This window comes from Nicotiana tabacum, chromosome 1 (genome assembly GCF_000715075.1).
Source record: "Nicotiana tabacum cultivar K326 chromosome 1, ASM71507v2, whole genome shotgun sequence".
In the NCBI taxonomy this organism is placed as follows: Eukaryota; Viridiplantae; Streptophyta; class Magnoliopsida; order Solanales; family Solanaceae; genus Nicotiana; species Nicotiana tabacum.
The window spans coordinates 156,275,043-156,295,938 of NC_134080.1; the positions used below are offsets into that span (position 1 = coordinate 156,275,043).

The 20,896-nt window shown below is 35.6% G+C and overlaps 2 protein-coding genes and 1 pseudogene across 3 annotated transcripts; 1 reads left to right on the forward strand and 2 right to left on the reverse strand.

Annotated features, from left to right (window-relative positions):
- The first annotated feature begins 958 nt into the window (after nucleotides 1–958).
- Nucleotides 959–4,864, forward strand: LOC107794410 (ATG8-interacting protein 1). Of its 2 annotated transcripts, none has more exons than XM_016616894.2 (3): nucleotides 959–1,112; nucleotides 2,025–2,871; nucleotides 4,499–4,864. In XM_016616894.2, exons 2-3 carry the CDS (start codon nucleotides 2,047–2,049, stop codon nucleotides 4,604–4,606), a joined length of 933 nt encoding a protein of 310 aa, XP_016472380.1. In that variant the 5' UTR covers nucleotides 959–1,112; nucleotides 2,025–2,046; the 3' UTR covers nucleotides 4,607–4,864. The 2 variants fall into 2 exon arrangements, with proteins under 2 accessions (XP_016472380.1, XP_016472381.1); XM_016616895.2 differs by lacking the exon at nucleotides 4,499–4,864 and adding an exon at nucleotides 3,263–3,501.
- Nucleotides 4,865–8,531: 3,667 nt separating this feature from the next.
- Nucleotides 8,532–20,653, reverse strand: LOC107794409 (signal peptide peptidase-like 4). Its single transcript, XM_075254225.1, has 14 exons — nucleotides 20,343–20,653; nucleotides 17,269–17,427; nucleotides 17,059–17,170; nucleotides 16,701–16,820; nucleotides 16,398–16,549; nucleotides 16,088–16,270; nucleotides 14,759–14,793; nucleotides 12,995–13,157; nucleotides 11,100–11,153; nucleotides 10,548–10,640; nucleotides 10,283–10,425; nucleotides 9,919–9,989; nucleotides 9,342–9,425; nucleotides 8,532–8,939 (listed from the first exon to the last, which is right to left on the reverse strand). Exons 1-14 carry the CDS (start codon nucleotides 20,490–20,492, stop codon nucleotides 8,833–8,835), a joined length of 1,626 nt encoding a protein of 541 aa, XP_075110326.1. The 5' UTR covers nucleotides 20,493–20,653; the 3' UTR covers nucleotides 8,532–8,832.
- On the reverse strand, nucleotides 11,422–11,582 carry LOC142165498 (U2 spliceosomal RNA; annotated as a pseudogene).
- Nucleotides 20,654–20,896: the final 243 nt, after the last annotated feature.

The window sequence follows — 20,896 nt, forward strand, 5'->3', positions numbered from 1 at the left end:
AGGTATAAGAGATTGACGATAGTGGATATGAGGGGAGGTAGAGGTAGACCGAATAAGTATTGGGGAGAAGTGATTAGGCAGGAAATGGCGCATCTCCAACTTACCGAGGATATGACCATTGATAAGAGGATGTGGCAGTTGAGAATTAGGGTAGAAGGATAGTAGGCAGTCGAATATCTTTCCTTTTATTTCAATAGTAGTAGCATTATTCTCGTATTTCCATATATTCTTAGATTTCTATGATTACCCGATATTCTATTTGTTTTGGTTTTTCTATTATCTTGTTGTTGTTATTGGTTTTTGACTTTTTTACTACTGTTTTTCTTTCTTTATTGTGATTTGATTATGTATGCTTGCTTTGAGGCGAGAGTCTATTAAAAATAATCTCTTTACCTGTAGAGGGTAGGGATAAGATTGCATACACATTATTGTTATTGTTAATCTGCTCAAAAATATATTTAGTGGACTATTTTAAATTTATCCATAAGCACAACAGAACCATTTTTATCATTTTCTCCCTTTTTTATACTGGAAATACAAAGAGGAATATGGTAGTAGCTATTCAATGGAGTATGTATTACTCCCTCCGTTTCAATTTATGTGAACTTATTTTTTTTTTAATTCGTGCAATAAAGAATGACCTTTTTTCCTTATTTGAAAATAATTTACCTTTACATAATGATTTATAGTCACATAAAATATATGTGCCTCATTTTACATCAAAAGATCAAAAGTCTTTTCTCTTTTCTTAAACTCCATGTCACTCAAATGAGTTCACGTGAATTGAAACGGAGGAAGTAAGATTTAAGAACGAGAATTGGTCTGGATGCTTCACTCCTCGCGCAAGCAATCGAAAAAACCGTCAATCATCCGCACACTACACCGGGGCCCACATATTTTTGTCCTATTTAGCATCCAAACGACATCGTTTAACTGCAAACTTCCTCAATTGTCTAGACATTGTTACCGGCTATCCCGGTACATCCTCACCCAAAAATAATTCACTATATCATGCTTGCGCTCGTTCTTCGAGACAGTTTCTAAATCGTTCCCAGAGTAAGAGTAGCACTAGCACCGTTATCTTCAACTCTCCTAATCTGCCTTTCACTTCTGTAAGTATTACAAAATTCAGCTTTATTTTGTGTACTATTAGCGCAAATTTAACTTGTTATAACTGGTTCTGTGGTTTTGTGATTGGATTATACGATCATTGACTTATCCATCAGTTATTCTTCTGCTTTAGCTTATTAACTAGTTGATTGGATAGGGTTTTGGTTTTGGAATTTGGTTTTGGAATTTGTGCATCTTCTGAGGGAAGGTTGGAGATTTTGTATATGCATATCTTTTCTTGTATGTATTTTCTGTAACTAATGTTGATTGGAAACAGCCTCTCTACCTTTACTTTACTGGGTAGGGTAGGGGTAAGGTCTGTGTCCGCTCTAACCTCTCCATATTCCACTTGTGGGAATATACTGTGTTTGTTGTTGTTGTTGTAGATGTTGATTGCTCAAATTGAATGTTAAGAACTTTTGTATAAGCTTTACACATACACATGTTTACTTAATTATAAATTGATGGAGAGAGAGAGAGAGAGTTTTAATTTGCTGGCAAACAGTTAGAAATTGAGGGATGACATATTAATTTTGTTATAATATGTTGAGGTGTGTTTGCAGTCTGGAGATGTGTTAAAGTAGCGGAGATTCTAATGTTTGGTTTTGGAGGCGTAAATATGCTTTCTTTTACAGGACAAAGTATTTGCCTTGAAACTTCTGTTTTGATATTTGTCGACTTGCTAGTAGCATGACTATCTCTGTAAAGCATCAATCAATGTTAAAACTAGCGTCTGGATAGGTGCAAAATATTACAAAATGTGAAGTACTGGAAATTCTTTATTACCTTCTCTTATTTTATTTTTCTTGAAAATATTTTATTTTTAAATGTGTTTCATGCTTTTATTAGCTCCTGAGCTCTAATCTCTATTCATTTTTCCATTTCCGCTCTCTTTCTCCCTTATTAATGTGAAGCGTGTTGAGTCTCATTGCGAAAATGGCGAATAATGTGGAAGGGGACGAAGCTACTCCTCATAGAAATGAGTGGGAAGTGGTAACGCTTACGCAGTCGGTATATGCTGCTGCCCCTGGTCCAAAACAGGTCGGCCTCGTTGATGATAATAGTGCAGAGTATGTAGCTGAAACTTCTGATCCAATGTTTATGTCGGGGCACTTTGTCGTTCCACCAAATCAGCATGAGGATTCAGCATTGCAACCTGATAATGATGAGATACCTAGTGAGCAGGGTGGAAAAGATGCTTCTCCTGAACTTGTTACTGATAAAGGGGTTAATTCAGATATAGATGGACAAAGTACAAAAACTAAAGTATTTAGCACGACGGAATTTTCTGGAGATCAAATATTTGATAAAAAGGGTAGCATTTTGTCCGCATGTGGTGCAGAATTTGAAGAAGATGCAGTCTTGCAGGGCTTCGGTTTGGTGGACAAAGAGCAGAATTTCTTTGATGCTACTACTTATAGTTCTTTCCATAGCGAAGAACCCATGGGTGGGTCAGCATCAACAGAGGAAAGCAATATTGTTGCAGAACCAGTTGAACCTGTTCACCAGGGTATAGATTCAGGCATATCAAATTGTCCAAAGGCTAAAGATGAAGATAACTATGATGCAGAAAATCTTCCTTGCCAAGCGTGGTGGAAAAGGCGGGCTGTTTCACTTATTGCCCATGCAAAAGATGCAAATGCATTCTGGTCCATTTTCGTTGCCGCAGCTGTTATGGGCCTTGTGGTTATTGGTCAGAGATGGCAGCTAGAAAGGTGGCAGGTATTGCAAATGAAGTGGCAGTTTGGAGGCAATGATGAGGTAAGTTTGTTGCTATTCTTATTGAAATAGTTCAAACTGCTGTCGTCCCTGATTGACCATGTTCTACCTCGGTCCTGACATTGGTAGGGAAATTTTTTGTCAATTAGCTGAATCATGTTGAAGTGATTGATTACTTAACGTTTGCCGTAATTTCGATTGTAACTTCCTGAAAAGGAGGTGATTACATGATTTTAATACTTCCTAAGTTGTTGGGGTTAGAGAAAGGTAAATACTAGCAAATCAGATATCTAATGGAGATAAGGATCGGAAGAAACACAGGATTACACTCCAATTTGCTGGATTTAAATAAGGTCGTTTCAGGAGGTCTTCTTTAGCTTTCCTTTCTCCTCCCTCCCATTGCTCTAATTCTTTTCTTCTTTTATCTGTCCAGATTCCATGTCATTCATTTTGAAGAATAGTGGCACCATAAGATGTTGCAGACACCAGATAACAAAATACCCTACTTGCTGTTTCACCCTTTTGTTTCTTCCTAAGTTCACCTTTTCTTGTACTGCTTGAATCCGTTGTTATCGAGAGATTTCAATCTTTCAAATATCACTATAATTTTGGTAATGCTGAAACATTTATTCTGCTTTACCTGGAAGCAGTGCATATTCGTGTTCCAGGATACATGTGGGATATGTATTTTACTTTGTCAATTATTTTGGCATGTCATTCACTAGTTGGATATAAAGTGGGAATGGGAATGGAATGATATAAAGAAATTTCTTCCCCGGCTATATGAGAGGTCTTTTAGGAGGTGAAAGGGAGGATTCGATGATATTGAGGTGATGGTGAGTTTCTTGTATCAGAGTGAATCATCCAGAGATGGAATAGAAGGGTGATGTGAAAGAAAGTGGGAGATACTAAGGCTTCCAGAAGGTAGCTTCCGTTACTTGGTGCACGTAGGAGATGCAATGATAACAGTAGGTAATTCAAGGGAGAGGAGGGTTGTGGTGAGTTGGTATAGCTTGTGGTGGTAGTGGGGGAATACACATACCATAGCCTACTACAATGCAAATACACCGCTCAATTTGGCAGTAGATTTTTCTTATTGAGCTTGTTTCCCTCAGTATTTCGGCTGTCATTTGAGTTCTTACAACTAAATTTTAGGTTCTCAACCTATGAGTGGAAGTTGTTTTGCTCCCTTGGCAGCCTTAACTTTTTCTTCTTAAGTTGACTAAGGCAGGCTATTTTAAAAGATAAGAGGGCCCAACAAATAGGATCGAGTCTTGGAGGGGCTGATGGTATGAGAAAGCTTCACTCTGCTTCTTCTTTCTGATCTAGTCGATAACATGTAGATAAGACAGAGTGCTGAAAAATTAACTCTAAAACAAGACAGATTGAATACTCTAAAGAGTTTAATGATCCTTTCTGTGGGGTTAAAATATTTGAAGAAAGATTGCAGCCAAATAGTACCTATGAGAGCCTAGTCTTAATAACATTAGATGAGATGGCCGAACAGTGAGAAACATGAGCTGAATTAATGACGTTATACACGTGGATGATTTATGGGGTTTAAGATTCTCTTAAACCATATTGCCGTATTTCATATTTGCCGCTAATATTTCATCCTGCTATAAATTGCGTTTTTGGATTCACCTACTTGCTTTCTACACATCGACAGAGAATGGGCAAGACGATTATTAGTCCCATATCCCGACTGAAAGATATGATGATTGGGAGTGATCGACGTGGTTCCTTTATCCGCGGGAGTTCGTCAGCACAACGTTGAGATGATGATGACGACGAAAATGAGTTCTTCCCTGTGCAGTACATGTGCTAGGTTTCCTTTTCAGTGTACCTAATTTTTTTTTTTGTTGCTTTTGACTGAGCCTAATGAGTTCAGTGTTGTTGGTGGTGGGGTTGTAATGGTGGGATCTATGAGCAATAACTATAATTTATAACCATTAGAAAGTGAGATAGGGAACATGAAGTGTTGGATACTAAAGGGTAACTTTTTTTATTGGCTGAAGGTGATATCCGGATCCATACGTGTGCATCTCGACTATTTCATCGGCTACTCTTACTTCCCACTAGCACAAGTACTAAGTGACCGCCCACAAAGATTAGGCAGATAATAGGAAATCACTCAGTATTTTTTTGAGATTAAAGAGCAGTTTTTACTAGATGTGATAATATATTGCCTCGTTGCCTTTGTTAAGGAGCGCGTTACCTCACAATGTGAAATTTTCCGGTGCGAATTCGAATTTAGTCGGGCTCCAATACAAATATGAAACACCGGGAAACCAAAATTAATAAGATGTTGTTTCAGATGCTACAATCCAAACTGCCTTGGCAATTTTGGACAACATGAGGACGTTATTAACATCATACACTAAAGGAAAATATTTTATTATAAATTTTTGATTGATCTCTCAAATTCTTTATTTCCTCCATACTTCTTCACATATAAAATAAGCTATCAATACTTGAAACATATTTCAACTAGAAACATGACAGCATATTTCTACATTTATTCTAACTGCAAATCCTATTTAGATATGAATTAAATAAATCAAATCTTAAATAACTAAGGTTTCCTACTACAACTTTGAATTAGTTTTCTAACATTTTCCCGTAATTCAAAGTTGTATACGTCTGATTTGTTCGTTATGCAGTTATGTTGGAGCACATCTCTCCAACTTTCACTTTTCATGAAACGCATGTCTTCATCCCTCGATTTTGTTGAAGCATCTGTCTCCAACTCACGTTGATGCACTTTGCCACCAACACTCAATTTTGTTGAAGCCCCTATCTCCAACTCGCGCTGATGCACTTTGTCACCAACACTCAATTTTGTTGAAGCCCCCTCCCCCCTCCCCTCCAACTCACGTTGATGCATTTTGTCACCAATCGTTGATGCACTTAGTCACCAACACTCAATTTTTGTTGAAGCCCCTGTCTCCAACTCACGTTGATGCACTTTGTCACCAACACCCAATTTCGTTGAAACACATAATCAACTTCCAACTTTTTTAAACCTCTCCAACTTTTAGTGAAGAGTTTCTTCATCTTGTGCCATATTTGTTGCATCTCTTTAAACTTGGTTTTTTTTTAATCTGTTATCGAACTTTTCATCGAATAACCTAATTTTGTCGACAACTATCTATGATTTGCCACCATATTTTTTGACAAGACGGGCGGCACACATTCTAGCGCCGCCCGCCGGCAGCGGAAGCTACTTGATTCTCTCCCAAGATCGTAGAAGCTATGATACCAATATAAAGGAAAATATTTTATTATAAATTTTTGATTGATTTCTCAAATTCTTTATTTCCTCCACACTTCTCCACACATAAAATAAGTTATCAATACCCCTATTTATAATAGTATGAAACTTATTTCAACTAGAAACATGAAAGTCTATTCCTACATTTATTGTAATTGCAAATCCTATTTAGACATGAATTAAATAAATCAAATCATAAATAACTAAGGTTTCCTACTACAACTTTGAATTAGAGGGGTGTTCATGGTGCGGTATGGTATGGTTTGAAATTTTTTTCGGTAATTTCAGTTTTCGATTTTAAAAATACTATACCATTGTTATACAAATTAATTTGGTATGGTTGGGTATTTTTAAGTTCGATTTTGGTAATATATGGTACGGTAAGTTGGTAACCACGATTTGTTCGACTTCAACTTATTATAGAGCACAGAAATGCTAAAGGAAAAAGGTAAATGTTAGAAAAGGTAAAAACTTCATTTGACAACATCCTAAACAATTACTGCTTGAGATCATGGTGATTATCAGCTACTTAAGTTTACCCTTTTGAGTTGAATGCACTTTTAAGGAAACATCCAATATCAGATTAACACCTTAAATACACATACAGAAATATTCAAGGAAAGCAAATGCAATTCCCTTATTCGTTAATCAATTATCACATGAAGGATATATTTCAATTAAGATAAACAACTTCTTCGAGTGTAACAACAAGGTATTCATGTAATTAGCAAAAAACCAAAGCAAGATAATGTTGGCCTTTTATAATCAAATAGATAGTTATATTAGAAGTCCTTAATATCATCTTTAAATTTAGAATTTTAGGCCCTTTATTAATCTATATTTAAACAATTGAATATTTATTATTATTTATATATTATTCTCTCAGCTTCAAAAAGAATGAACATATAACTATTTGGGGAGTCAAACAAGATTTTCTTTGATTATAATTTTTGCATATAATTTTTAGATATTTTGAATTGTTAACTATTGTAACTTATACTACTTTTTATGTAGTTTTTAAATATGTACATTTTATTTCAAAAAAAAACAAATCATAAAAAATCTATATCCAGATTCACATCGAAAATTAATTAATTTGACAAAGGTTCAAAAAATTGAAATGAAGGGAGTAATATAATATATATGGATCATACAAGCAATTAAAAATTTATGTAAGATATTCGGTGTTTCAGTATTTTTTTACAAATACAGATTATTTTTATCGAATGCTAATCTTTTTTTAAAATAAATATCAAATATCATGCCGAATATTGAAATACGAATGAGGACACTAGATTTGGGGTTGCATGTCCAAATCTAATGGATAGATGATAGGGGTTTTTTAACTATACTTGTAACTATTTTTCCTGGTAATAATAAAATTAATTACCAAAAAAAAATATCGAAATACGAATACTGCATGAAATTTTTCGATTTCGATATGGTAATTCAGTATTTACAGTGCACACCCCGAAGCTAAAGCCACAAGATTAGGAAGATTAGGCTGGGGAATGGACTCAAACACGATTGTGTTTAAGGACTCAAACAGCTGAGAGCATTGTTCCTTTTATATTCCATTGAGAAACAGGAATTTTTAAAAATTCACCTCAACATTAAATCAGAAAACTTGTCAACGTTCTGACACTGTCCTTTGGCGTGTTCCTTGAACTTGAAAAATCTGAAAATGCAGATATGCCTGACTGAAGAAATTTTAGTTGAGCAAGACTAAATCAGAACACAGGTGACAAATGAGTTCATAGTTTTGATATTTGCTTGGCATAACAGGAGACGATAATGTTGCCGTGAAAAATTGACGCCAATAATGAAAAAGTTCAGCCAATAAGCTCGTACGAACCGGAGTAGGGATGGCAAACAGAACGAGGCACACCGGAGTCGGGATTGCAAACAGAACGAGGCACGACAGGTGAAGAACAGCAGTAGAAAGGCCATTTTCCATCGGGAAATCGTACATTTAATGTAGCATGTGATGATTTAACTTAGAAAAATTAATCATATTATCATGTCATCTAAAAGATACATGCAACCTGCTACGACATGTTAAATTACATTGACAATGCAAAAATTATATTATCAGCATATATAATACACATCTGATGCAAATGAAAAGGCCACGAATGTGGAAGCAGTTGCAAGAAGTAAAACTGACCTGAAAGAAAACTGAAACATAATTGAAGAAAGAAAACATTTAAGAAAACAGTCCAAATGAATACTATATCAAAGTAGTTAAACCATCCCCTCGTACAAAGTCTATCACAGAACATTGTCTTCACTTTTACAAATGCTCTACTGCACATTTTTGTTTCTCAGTAAAGTAGTGTAACCAATGCTGCTGCGAAATGAGGCATTTTGCAGCTAGGCATGAACGCCTTGCAAACTGCAAAGCGGTATAAATATCTTTGCAACTGCATAACAGTAAACTACACGCTCTTCTCATTCCTTTTTGGGACATCATAAAATTAGAACGATACAGAAAAGATTAGCATAAAGACATACAAATTGAGAAATGGTCCCAAAGAAAAACTACGTACTATGTGGTTAACAACAATGTACTCAACATCCGGATAGGGCGGGGTCGGGGAGCAACCTAAGTAACCTATGTATGACTTTCAGAACTCTAACCTCTTTCAGACTTCTAACATATGTACCCTAACTTTGTATTTTGACAAATCAGAGCTACATGTGATTACAGATATAGTACAAAATCTAATTTACTCTACCGGTTGAAGCCGGATATGAGGGCAGGGCCTATCTGGTTCTCCTCTTGTCCATAGATGCTTCAAGTCACCTCTTTTCTTCCCCAACATCAAAAACGTGCCTGACATAACAATAATAGATCTTAGTATACTATCACATCGAGCATTGGCGAACCCGTAGTTATATACGTGGGTTTGACAGAACCCACGACTTTCGGCTCAAACCTTATGTGTGTGTGTGTGTGAGTGAAAATAAGCATAAATAGGGTGATATATATCTCAAAACCCACAGCATATAAATTATGGGTCCACCAGTACTTAACAAGTATGTGATAAAGAAATGGACCTTGGGCCCAACTCAACCCCAAAAGCGAGCACTTGAGGTGAGGATTGCCCAAGACCATATAAGAAGACCAAATTCCCATCCCACAACCGATGTGGGAAATCAACATCCACCTTCACTGTCAGATTTTAAATACTGGCTGCTCTACTATAATCGCCTTTATACGCTTGATGTTACATACCTAATGTGCAAGGAACTATATATAGCAAAGCAGGTTGACCATGCCCATCCATCAAGTTCAGAGCCACATATGTTACAAATAAACCTGTACAGAGAAAATAAAAGTCAAATGAATTCGTGGGTGAATCTAGCAGAATTTAGTAATAGCTCGAAAATGCAATACATCATGTACATCCAAACATTTCAGCTGGTCACAAAAAACATGTTGACTTCTGATGACATGAAAGATATATATCGAGCTTAAATGGAGACATTTGGCCCCCCCAAAAGAAAAGAAAAAGGGACCTCAAACGTTGGGGATGCATAACCCTCAATGTCGAGGAAATGCTTTGTGAGTTCTGACATTCATCTGATCTGATTAGATAACATTAGTAGGGATGTGGGCAATTCTATGTAACAACCCTCTGTTTTTGCTCGACTAAAAGATGCAGGGAGCACCGGGGGTAGGGAGAGGGAGAAAGAGAGGAAATGTGAAAGCAAAAAACTACAGGATCTGTATTGACAAAGAGAAGATGGTATAAACATAGTTTAAGAACAAGTGCATAAGATAAATCAAATGTTATATGCAGAAGTTATACCTAAACCGTAAGCAATCATAGTCCACAGGAAATAACCAGCTCGAAGACTCTTATTACAAAGCCAGTCATACCTGCAACAAAGAACATAATGTAATAAATAAAACCAAAATTTTAAAAACTTTCAAGTTGTAAGAATGCAGAATTAATCATGATACCCAACCCTTTCTCCTTTTTTGAAAAGTTGATCCCCCCCCCAAAAAAAAAAAAAAAACAGCCATTTCTTATGATAAAGTAAAACTATCATACAGCTCCGCGGCCAAATCTTGACATGAACACTACAAGTAATCCTGGTGTTAGATAGATGGGGCTTTGTGGAACTATATTGATGGACGAAATGCAATTATCATTCAGGTAGTGGTCAAACCTTAATGAAAATGCTACTACTAATCCTGGTAAAATTATGTCGCCAAACCCAATGATGCTGTAGCCACCCCAAGGATCAAACATTCGTGGGATTTTCAGTAACATGGGAATTCCATCTTCTCCGCTATTATCACCACGTGCAACCTGCCGCAGAAGCCAACAAATATACATTTGTCAACATCAACAAATTTCCATTCTGTGACAGGCAGGGTGGAAAGCACGTAAGCGAACCTAAAGTAGAAACAAACAATCAACTATGAGCATACCTCTATCATAACACTCTTGTGGAACAACCATTTGGAAACAAATACCCAAAAAATGTCATAGAAGAATGCACAAGTGAGAAGAACTGTTCCCACCTGATAAGGTCAAAGAAAAAAAAATTAATTAGTTTCACTGCCAGTTCCTGTTAAAGAGCCACAGTTTGATTTTAGAGAGAACATAAAAGTAATCATATCCGAAGATAGCTTTCTGAAACATACTATTACTCCTTACTGTGCTTAATCGTTACAACTGCTTAGTTGCATGATAGTTGAAAGGCCAACAGAAGTACAAGATAAACTGGAGGGCGACAACCATTTCACAATGCTCTGTTAGGAGGAAGAGAACGAGGAGAAGCACAAAAAATGAAGTCGGTAAACTTTAGCTTTTTGAGCACTTATCAACTCACTAGTTGACGTATAAATTAAGGGAACCACATTAAGGAAGGAATGAAAGGTGCTGTCAAAAAAGGATTTGCTTGTGGTGTAAATACCAGAAACAATTACTTAACAAAATCCACAGCATAATGAGAAATGCAGCACAATGAATTGATTTACCTTGAGATTGGGAACTCGTATGATCTGGAGAACGGTAATGATCAACACAATACCCTAGTTAAGAGAAGGAAGAAAATAAGATCATCAGGCTCTTAGCTCAAATCATAATCTTTGTTGATAAGGTCAATTCTTCATTAATTGAAGCGATATACACCACATATACAAGATATTCCCTCTGTTTCAAAAAGATTCACTCTTTCCTTCTTAGTCTGTTCCAAAAGGATTGGCACCTTTCAATATTTCCTTAATAGGAAGCTTTTATAGCCACACAAATGCTATGGTAGGTTTCACACCACAAGTTTCAAAAGTTTTACATCCACACAAATGTTATGGCTTATTTAAGACCACATATCTCAAAAAACTCTTCTTTATTATAGTTTGTGCCAAATCAAACTAAGACAAACTTTTTGAAACGGAGGGAGTATTAAACTGATAAAAGACAGATACTATACTTGATCTTAGCCAAAAGGCCGTGAAAGGTATACACCACAAATACAAGGTAAATACAAAAACAAAAAGTTATGTAGCAATATGTTTATCTACAAACAACACCCGAACTTTGACGCTTATTGGAATATCACGTGTACTTTGCATAAGAGCTTTCAATTCCCATAAATGCTCTTTTACTTTTCTCCTTCCAATTGACCACATGAGCATAAAGAGGGTCACCTCCCGTGCTTTCCTCTTTTTCTTCCTCCTGAATTTCCCTCCAATTAATCCGACGATTATTGGCACACCTAATTAACTGCGCTTCACAATCTAATTTTGAAGTGGCACTGTACTAAAAGGTGGTTCACATGCTTCCATCCTCCTTACACATGAAGCACCAACTAATTTATATTTTTCTTCTCAAGTCTAAGGCTCCACTTCGGCATAGTTACTATTTCATACTTGCAAAAACTGAACTTCAAGTGATTAAAATATTGATTTGAAGGTGCATTTCAAGCAAATAAAAAAAAAGATGGATTCCACTTGCAAAAACCTAAGCTTCCACAAACTCTGTTTCCAAGTAAAGTTCATGTCGAGGCACAATTTCAACTTCCATAAACTTTTTGCCAACTTCAACCTTAGATACTCTTTTTTACCAACTTCAACTCATATAATGTCCAAACGACTTAATTAATACATGTATTTTTACCTCTTTTTTAATAAGAATGTCTTTTCGCTATAATATATAAAAAATTAAAAATAATTAATACTTTTGTCTCTTGAGATCAGGCAACCCATGGGAAAAAATACAAGCAGAACTCCAAAAGCATGCGCGCTGATCTCTCGGCATAAACACACACCAAACAAACTAACTCGGACCAAGAAGCTACAACATCACATCTCCCATGTTTCCATAAAATACTCTTTACAGGTATGATTAATTTCACTTTTTACAGAAAATACGATATCACAGCTGAAGTATAATACTTCCATGGGAAAGAAAGTTATACTTTTTCTTTTTATAAAAGAGAGATAAAAAGGTGTCCAAGAATGCAGGTAGGTCAATATAAGTGCTGAGGTTTTTACCAGAATTTTGATAATACAACTTTTTCTCTCACAGTAAATATATTTAGGTACACATCTACTCTTTTTTAACCATATCATGACTTCATGTTGACAAAATACAAACAGCTTTTTTTTTTGTCTTTGAAGTACATAAAAACGAGTTTATTCTTCGATTGAATAAGTTTCTATCACCACTACAAAATGTTAATCCTTTAGAATTTCCACTTGCGCAGAAGAAAATATCAAAACCGTTTGCACACATCATCCCATGCCAAACGTTACATTAAAGCATATCTTTGACCGTGGGTAGATCATTGCACTACAGAGGTAGACTGCTGGATTTTGAAAATGAAGACAAAAAATTGAAAAGGTAACAAGTGTAATATGATAATAGTTCTTACAAGTATGTCTTGACCTATCCAAGCAAAGGAGACACGGCGGAAAACCACCCACATAACAGCGAAAGCTAAGCAGAACGGAGAAATTGCCAGCGAAAGATATGAAACAGGCCCCAGAAGTGGAACTTTAACAACCGATTCATGAGCATGTTCAAACCATCTGAAACTATAAAAAATGACCATTAGCCAGGTATCTGAGGACCAACTTATGAAATGCCATTATGGTATGTAAAGTGAATTACACCTTGTTTCAAGAATAAAGTAATAGAAATCTAGTATCCATCAACAATACTATTGATGATGACGGGAGAGTAGCAATTACCAAATGTAACTGTAACTGCTCTATTCTGAAAGGATAGCCCTATCAAACATGAAAGATTGGGCAGAACTCAAACAGACTAAAATGCTTGACCTGATGAGCCGTAGGAAACCCAAGCCTATGAGATGCCCAAACAATTTTGTAGTACTCTACTGCGAAAACGATATCATTTCTATTTCTTTTTTAAAGAATTCTTTGCCTTCCTCAAAAACTATGACTTCTTGAAGCCAAATAATTCCAAGTAACTGAAAAATCATAGATTTCAGAAAAGGCTCCTTGGAATTCTTAAAGGGGCCACTATCCTACACAGAATATACATTTTTCCACTTCAAGGAGTCAACGACTTATCTATGACTAAGACTTTATATACACCTTTTCAATTTTCTAAAATACAAAAGTGCCACATAAAAGTACTTCCTTAGAAGTATGCTAAATCGCCATAGTTTGGTATCTCTGTTTACTAAGTGAACTGTTTGTTATTCTTAGCCATTTCACCCTTACTAGCAATAGGTAGTAGTTTAATATTTTTCGTGGAGATAAGTCAACAGATGGATGCCTTTGTGAACTACTACTAAAAAACAAATTAAAGGCACAGACTACGACAAAAGACTTCTGAAATGCTATGGTTTGAATTAAAAATGGAAGAGCTAATCTTTTATAATTTTACCTCTCATTTGGTTTGCTCAGGGAGAACACTTCCTCTGTCATTGTTCTATACCAATTATTTAATTACAGTCCTTCCAAATCTTATTCCTTTCGCTTTTATTTTATTTTGGTAGTTATGTATGAGCTAAGCTTGAAGAAAGAAAAGGATTCAAATCGTTGACCCAACTTGTTTGGGACTTAGGCATAGTTCTTGTTGCCTTTCAGATCTCATTCCACATATGTTGATCTTTGCTTATGAGTGTCATGCTATTATTGCAGTGTGTGACATTAATGTGCGTATATTTGAATTCTCCAAATCCGAGAATTACACTTGAGGTCCTTGAACTCAAGGGAGAAGTTTAAGGAGGACTTAAAGAATGTATAGTTGATAGAAACTCGCATTGGTAATTTGCCAGCTGCCCTCATTCCTGGTTTTCCTCGGAGGAACACATTTTTCTTTTGAGAAAGTCGGAGGAACACATATCTTTATCAATAAATTTTTGAATCGGAAAAAGAGAAGTGCGATAGTGGAAATTTAAAACTAATGAGCACCTTCATTCATTAAATGAGAGGGATTCTGCATTTTACCACTACAATGGTTAACAGAACGAAAGATTGGCGGGGATTGAATCAGCCAACCACCCAAGAATACCAAATAATGGAAACTGGGGAAGTTTCAATTTGGTCCCAATTGTATTCTCTTCCAATCCACTTCCTCTTCGCCCTCCCTTATTTTGCACAACAAACCATTTGATATACCATAATTAAGATAACAATTAGTAACAACAATACAATAAACATACCATGATAACAAGGCCACCAAACAGGTTTGTAGACCCTGCAATTACAATGAGGGAAAAGTGTCAGCATGGACTTCATATGTTGTCACGTTGAGACAATATGATCTTTATTCCATTCATTTTGTTCATATACTTCCTATACATAACTATCCCATGCTAGCAAGTCATTACCTAAAATCAAATCACCTACACATGGAAGTTATCCAGAAGTACAGATGAAAATGCCCTTAGTTGCTATTTTTAGAGCTTTACTAGTGGAACTACAATTAATACTCCCTCCGTTTAAATTTATGTGATGAAGGCACGGAGTTTAAGAAAAAAAGGAACACTTTTGAAACTTGTGGTCTTAAATATGCCGTAATATTTGTGTAATTATAGCACATTTGAAACTTGTGGTCTTAAACATTTCATAACATTTGCACCTAAGGGTGTGACCTAGTGCTCAATGAAGTAGGTTGAGAACATTGAGGTCTCAGTTCAAATCTCAGCCGAGGCAAAAACACCAGGTGGTTTCTTCTAATCTGTCCAAGCCTTGGTGAACAGAGTTACCTGGTGGTACTTATTACTGGTCGGAGGTAGCAGATATCCTGTGAAATTAGTCGAGGTGCTCGCAAGCTGGGCCGGGCATCACGGTTATCAAAAAATAAAATATTCCATAACATTTGTATGACTATAAAAGCTTTTGATTAGGGTAAAATGGAAAGTTTTAAAGTTATATTGTTCCTAGATACAGAAATGTATCCTTTTTTTGGAACGTACTAATAAGGAAAACGTCACATAACTTGGAATAGAGGGAGTACATTGTATCCTTGGGTTAAGGCTCCTCAGGGTTTAGTTATGCATGGTTTAATTACGAAGGCATTGGTTATGTAAGGATTAGTAATGCATGGATAGTAATTTTATGGATTGTAATGTAGAGATTTTTTTTTTTAAATGTTTACTTTATTTTAACTATATCATGTGTAATTTAAAATAAATATGAGGTTTTTTTGGTCATTTGATTGTTTAATCCATGTATTACTAATACATGTATTAATCATTCCACATTCTACCTTGCATAAATAATACATAAATTTGTTGTATAACGTATCCATGTATTACTTATACCCCCAATGGAAAAAGCAACCAAACATAACATTAGTTATGCTGACTTTTGTACAAAGTACTTAAAGGCTACCAAACATGGTATTAGTTATGTTACTCCTAATACATGAATAACTTACCCTATAACCAGCTACCAAATGACTCCTATGTGATCATCTCATCTTAAAGCTTAATAAGTTGTTAGAGAGAATACATCATCAATTAATGTCTTCAATAGCTATGACATACCTCAACGCCACCGATGCAAAATAGGACCACCAGAACCTCAATAAACCAGAAAGACATCAACTTGTAAAGCATAATCAAGAAGCAAGATGCAACCACCACGAACAGAAGTGCTGATGTTGTGCTGATGTCCAATACACCACCGGAATGGGTCACCTCCTTGCCACCATAATCATCTGAGCCATCCTACAAGAGCAGATACATAGTTCAACCAAATTGTCAATGAGAGGTGCAATGAGCATTAGTGTATCTAAAAGATGCATCGACTGTCACTAGAGAGTGGGAATATAAACAAGGAATGACTATGACCCACTTTTAAGAACTTGTCCTGCTCAATTGCTGCTTCTCTGGCACTCCATGCAGACCAATAAGAAGCACATAAAATGGTAGCAACCGCCATAAGCCATAAAAACACTTCAGCAACATCAACAGTTGGACGTTTTGGAGAGTATAGCTGCACAGAAACTGAACAGATGGAAAGTCTGTAAGTGACAATGGTGGGAACAAATCCACATGGATAGGGACCATGTTAAATTCAGTGAAGCATGATAAAGGAGCCAAACCCCCCACCCCGCCACACCTAGGACTAACGAAAAGTAAAATATAATAAGCCTACCTGCAGAGCTGTTCCTGAGAAACTCTATCAGGCTTGTACCTGCATCTTGTGGGAGCATCACGGCAGGGATACCAATGTCCACATCAGGTTCATCGGGCTCACAAACCATCTTGAAGAGCTCTAAAAAGCAATAAGAGAACATAAAATTATGTTTAAACCCTTGGCCTGTGCATATCGAGAAACAATACTGGAAAAGCGATTGCATAACAACAATTGGAAATTTTATAATGACTGCTATGTAGCTTACAGCAGTATGCAGAAGTACATATCAAGGTTAAGAGCCCATATTCATTATTAGAACAAGGAAAAATGAAACCGAGCATTACTGAGGAAAATATTGAAATTAGAGCACCAAAACCTGTTTGGTTGTTTATAATGATGATCGCTGAAGCGCCAGCAGCCTCTGCAACTTTTGCTTTTCTAGTGAAACTGCAATTACCTCGGTGCACCAGGATGGCCTCACCAGTGAGCTATCATACAATCGAGACCTAAACAGTGAGTTTGCTACATCCTTATAGAAGTGTCTAATAAGTGAAATCATGTTTCACAAAAAGAATGCAAGATCAACCTTATTCTTAGGCTTGCTACAACAATCCGTTGGGTCCGCAAAGGCAAGCCTCGTCTGATTAGCGCGTTTTTCCTTTGATTCCAATGTGGGGCCAAATCGAGCCCCAATGCCAACAAACTCAGTTACTTCATTCCCATGAACCCATGTTGGAATTTTTACCTATTTAAGGAAATACTACTTTAGGAGATAAGTGCAGTTACAAGTTGCAAGGTTGAAAGAGACTCCAACTCTCGCATAAATTCTTGACCAAATGACAATCAAAGTACATTGGAGCAGTATTCTGCTCACGCTATGCCAAACAACAAAACATTACGTCTATCCCAGCCATGACATAGAATTTTGTCAAATGAGCCAACAAAGTACCTCGGGTCCCAGTAAATTTTACAAACTATGCGTATGACCAAACCTTAGAATCTAGATTATTCATCTCCATTCATAAAATGATCAAGTCACAAACAACCATCATGTCAAAAGCGAAATTTTGAATTCTATTAGTTGTCTATACATGACGTATTAACAGAAGACTACTTTGGATGGTACATTTCCATTTTTATCCTTTTGAAGTCCTTTAGATTTGACCTAAATAAACTGATGCCATGGAGCAAGCTAGTGGCGAAGTTATGCTATCGAACCTGCCTCTTCTGTTTGGAAGGTTTAGTCCTTATTTTCTTAAAGAAAATGACAGAAACACAAACCGATGAATGCTTAACTGAGAAGGCACAAGAAAATGCACGGAAGCGTCATATCAACTGATGATGCAACTTAAACTACTGAAATCAAATTTTCCTTTTCTTAGATCTCGGGTTCCAATCTGCCAACTACGCAAATGCCAAGGATTGCCTATAATGGTTCGGTTAGTAGGGTTAAACGATAAGAGGGGAACAAATAAAGCAAACAAGTAGAGCCCTCTATTATGCAAAGGAGTTGGAAAGGTACAGCAGGCCTTTACAAACCAAGAATCCTGCTTGATGATTCGTTGTCATGTCATTTCTTACATTTCCTTTTGAGTGAAAAAAAGATATCATACACTCCCAGAATCCTGAATGGATGCTCTTCAGGCCAGTATATCTGGGATAACTATCAATCTATAGCTTCCAAAAATGGATCTTAGCACAATTAAGTCTTCAATTCCTGTCCTGGATGCTTGTAGACTAATATTTTGTCTACGATTACCAAAAGTAATGATACACCAGATGCCGTTGCCAAGTTCTACTATTAGCGAGCCTAATCAAAATTTAGACCATCAAATTTAATTAAATCCCAAAGTGATCGGAAAAAACCTTGCATAGACTAATACCACAATTGTGGTTATTCACTTATTCTTTCACTTTTAACTTCATTCTTCTAATGGACTTGACATATCTTTTCTTTTTTAGTCCATCCCTTTATTGACCCATTCCCTTATGGCAAAGGTATTCATCTCCAAAAATTCAAGCAACTAATAAAGATTAGTAGCCTCTCCATCCAATTTGATTGGTTCACTTTCGACTTGGCGCAACTATTACGAATAGAGGAAAATATGTGCATATTTTGAATGTGAATATTAAATGGGGAACCAACCAACTAAAAAGAGAAATGTTAAACGGGAAACATGTGGATGCTAGGTGCGGATTTTTTAAGGTTGAGAAAGCATTGCATAGAGACGTATCATGTACTATCTGATTTATATAATACTACCGGGGAGTAAGGACTTTCCTTATAAGAAATTTGCAATGATTTTGGATGGCTCAACAAAGAAAGGTGAAAATTCAATTTGACATGGAGAGAGGGCTTCACATTACTTTTGTCCCTCGACGTGCGGCTTATTCTTTTTTTGCGGCAAGTATGTGAAGATTTTTCATTGTTGGGTGACGATCAAATTCAAACATAGGAACTTCGCCTTCTTTGATACCATGTGAAATTGTATGAACACCTCATTTATAACTTATATAGAGAGGGAACACATTTATTTGTTTACTTTTAGGGGTGCGACAACAACTATTACTATGAACTCATTTTTTCTAACTCCACAATAACAAACAAATAATTCCAAACTTTCATTTTAATCTCTACTCCATGGGACTAGTGGAGTAGAATTGGGTGTCGGGAGTGAATTAACCGCCAAGATGCGATGCAGATAAACCCCAAAATAAGTAATAACAAAATAACATCACAGCAAGCATCATGCTTTACCCGCTGATAATCTAATACAGCAATAAATACACAGAACAAAACGGAAAAATTCAAGCTTTAACCGCTAAAAGGTAATTCAGCTAAAATACAGAAACCAATGAACAGTAGGCATGGATTACGAAGCCAACGAAAAAAGAAAAAAAAAAGCGGGACATAGCAGAGGGGTGGATCCAAGATTTAAACTTTATGGGTTCGATTTCGGGATTCTACCACAACAATTTGACTTAATGGGTTCGGATCAATTATTTGTACTTATTTAGTGGTCTTTTTAAGCCAAAGTTACTGGCTTTGGCCATAGTATTACTATAAGAGTCAAATTCTTATGAATGATTTTACAATACATAATTCAGATTCGTAGTACTTTTTATATAATTTCTAAATAGGTAAAGTTCATTTTTAGAGAATTAATAAACATAACCTTAGAATTCTCATTGAAATCACATAAGTTGACAAACCATTATCATAAGCCAGTAATAAGCACATGAGTAATCAAATCTCTTCACAAACAGATTTACATTTATACAACCAAAACTTAAACATCAGTAATGTAAAGACAAATTAAAAGATCTTCACCAAAAAAAAAAAAAAAAATCAAAAGATCTCTATTAAGCACATCCATATACATATATATACACACACAAAAGCAAAAAATGAAACTTTGACCAAAAAAAGACTCAAACTTTGAACAAAAATTAATCTTTTTAGCAAAATAAATGATTCCAACTTTGGACAGAAATGAACATTTTAGCAAAAAAGATTCGAACTTTAAGCAAAAATGAACCTTTTAGCAACAAAAAAAAAAGACACAAACTTTGAACAGAAATCAACATTTGAGCAAAAAAAGACTCAAACTTTGAAAAGTTTAAAAATGAAAAAATGAGCTAAAGAGATAGACAAATTACCAGCACAAAATTGTTGTTACAACCAGGCCTCTTTGGAGCAACATCATCATGATGAACTATATCACCTCCAATGACAAATGAAGAACTCAGCAAAAATACAGCAAAAATTAAGCATAAACAGCAGGAAAAAACTCCTCCTTTAGACCCCATAAACTCAAAATCTTTAGAAATTCTTTCTCAATCTTGAAAATTAGAGTCAAACGGTGAATTGGGTGTTCTTTTGGTGTTTTATTTTTTAAGGAACAGGATATACGAAAGAAGTGGAGATATGTATGAAAGGAAGGAAGTAAGAAAGATAGTCAATTTTCTCTTCTTAATTTCCTTTTTCAACTAAATTTTAAAAAGTGGGGATTTTTTCTGTTTCTAATACTTTCTTTTCTTACAGCGTTAAAAAATAATAGTAACATATTTTTAAATTTAAATTAATGTAATATTTAATAGTTAATTTTCTATTTTATAAAATACATGAATATTTATAATTTATAATTTAGATTTACAAACTTTTAAAAAAAAAGAATTGTTAATCAATCAAATAATTTCGTATAAAATAAAAT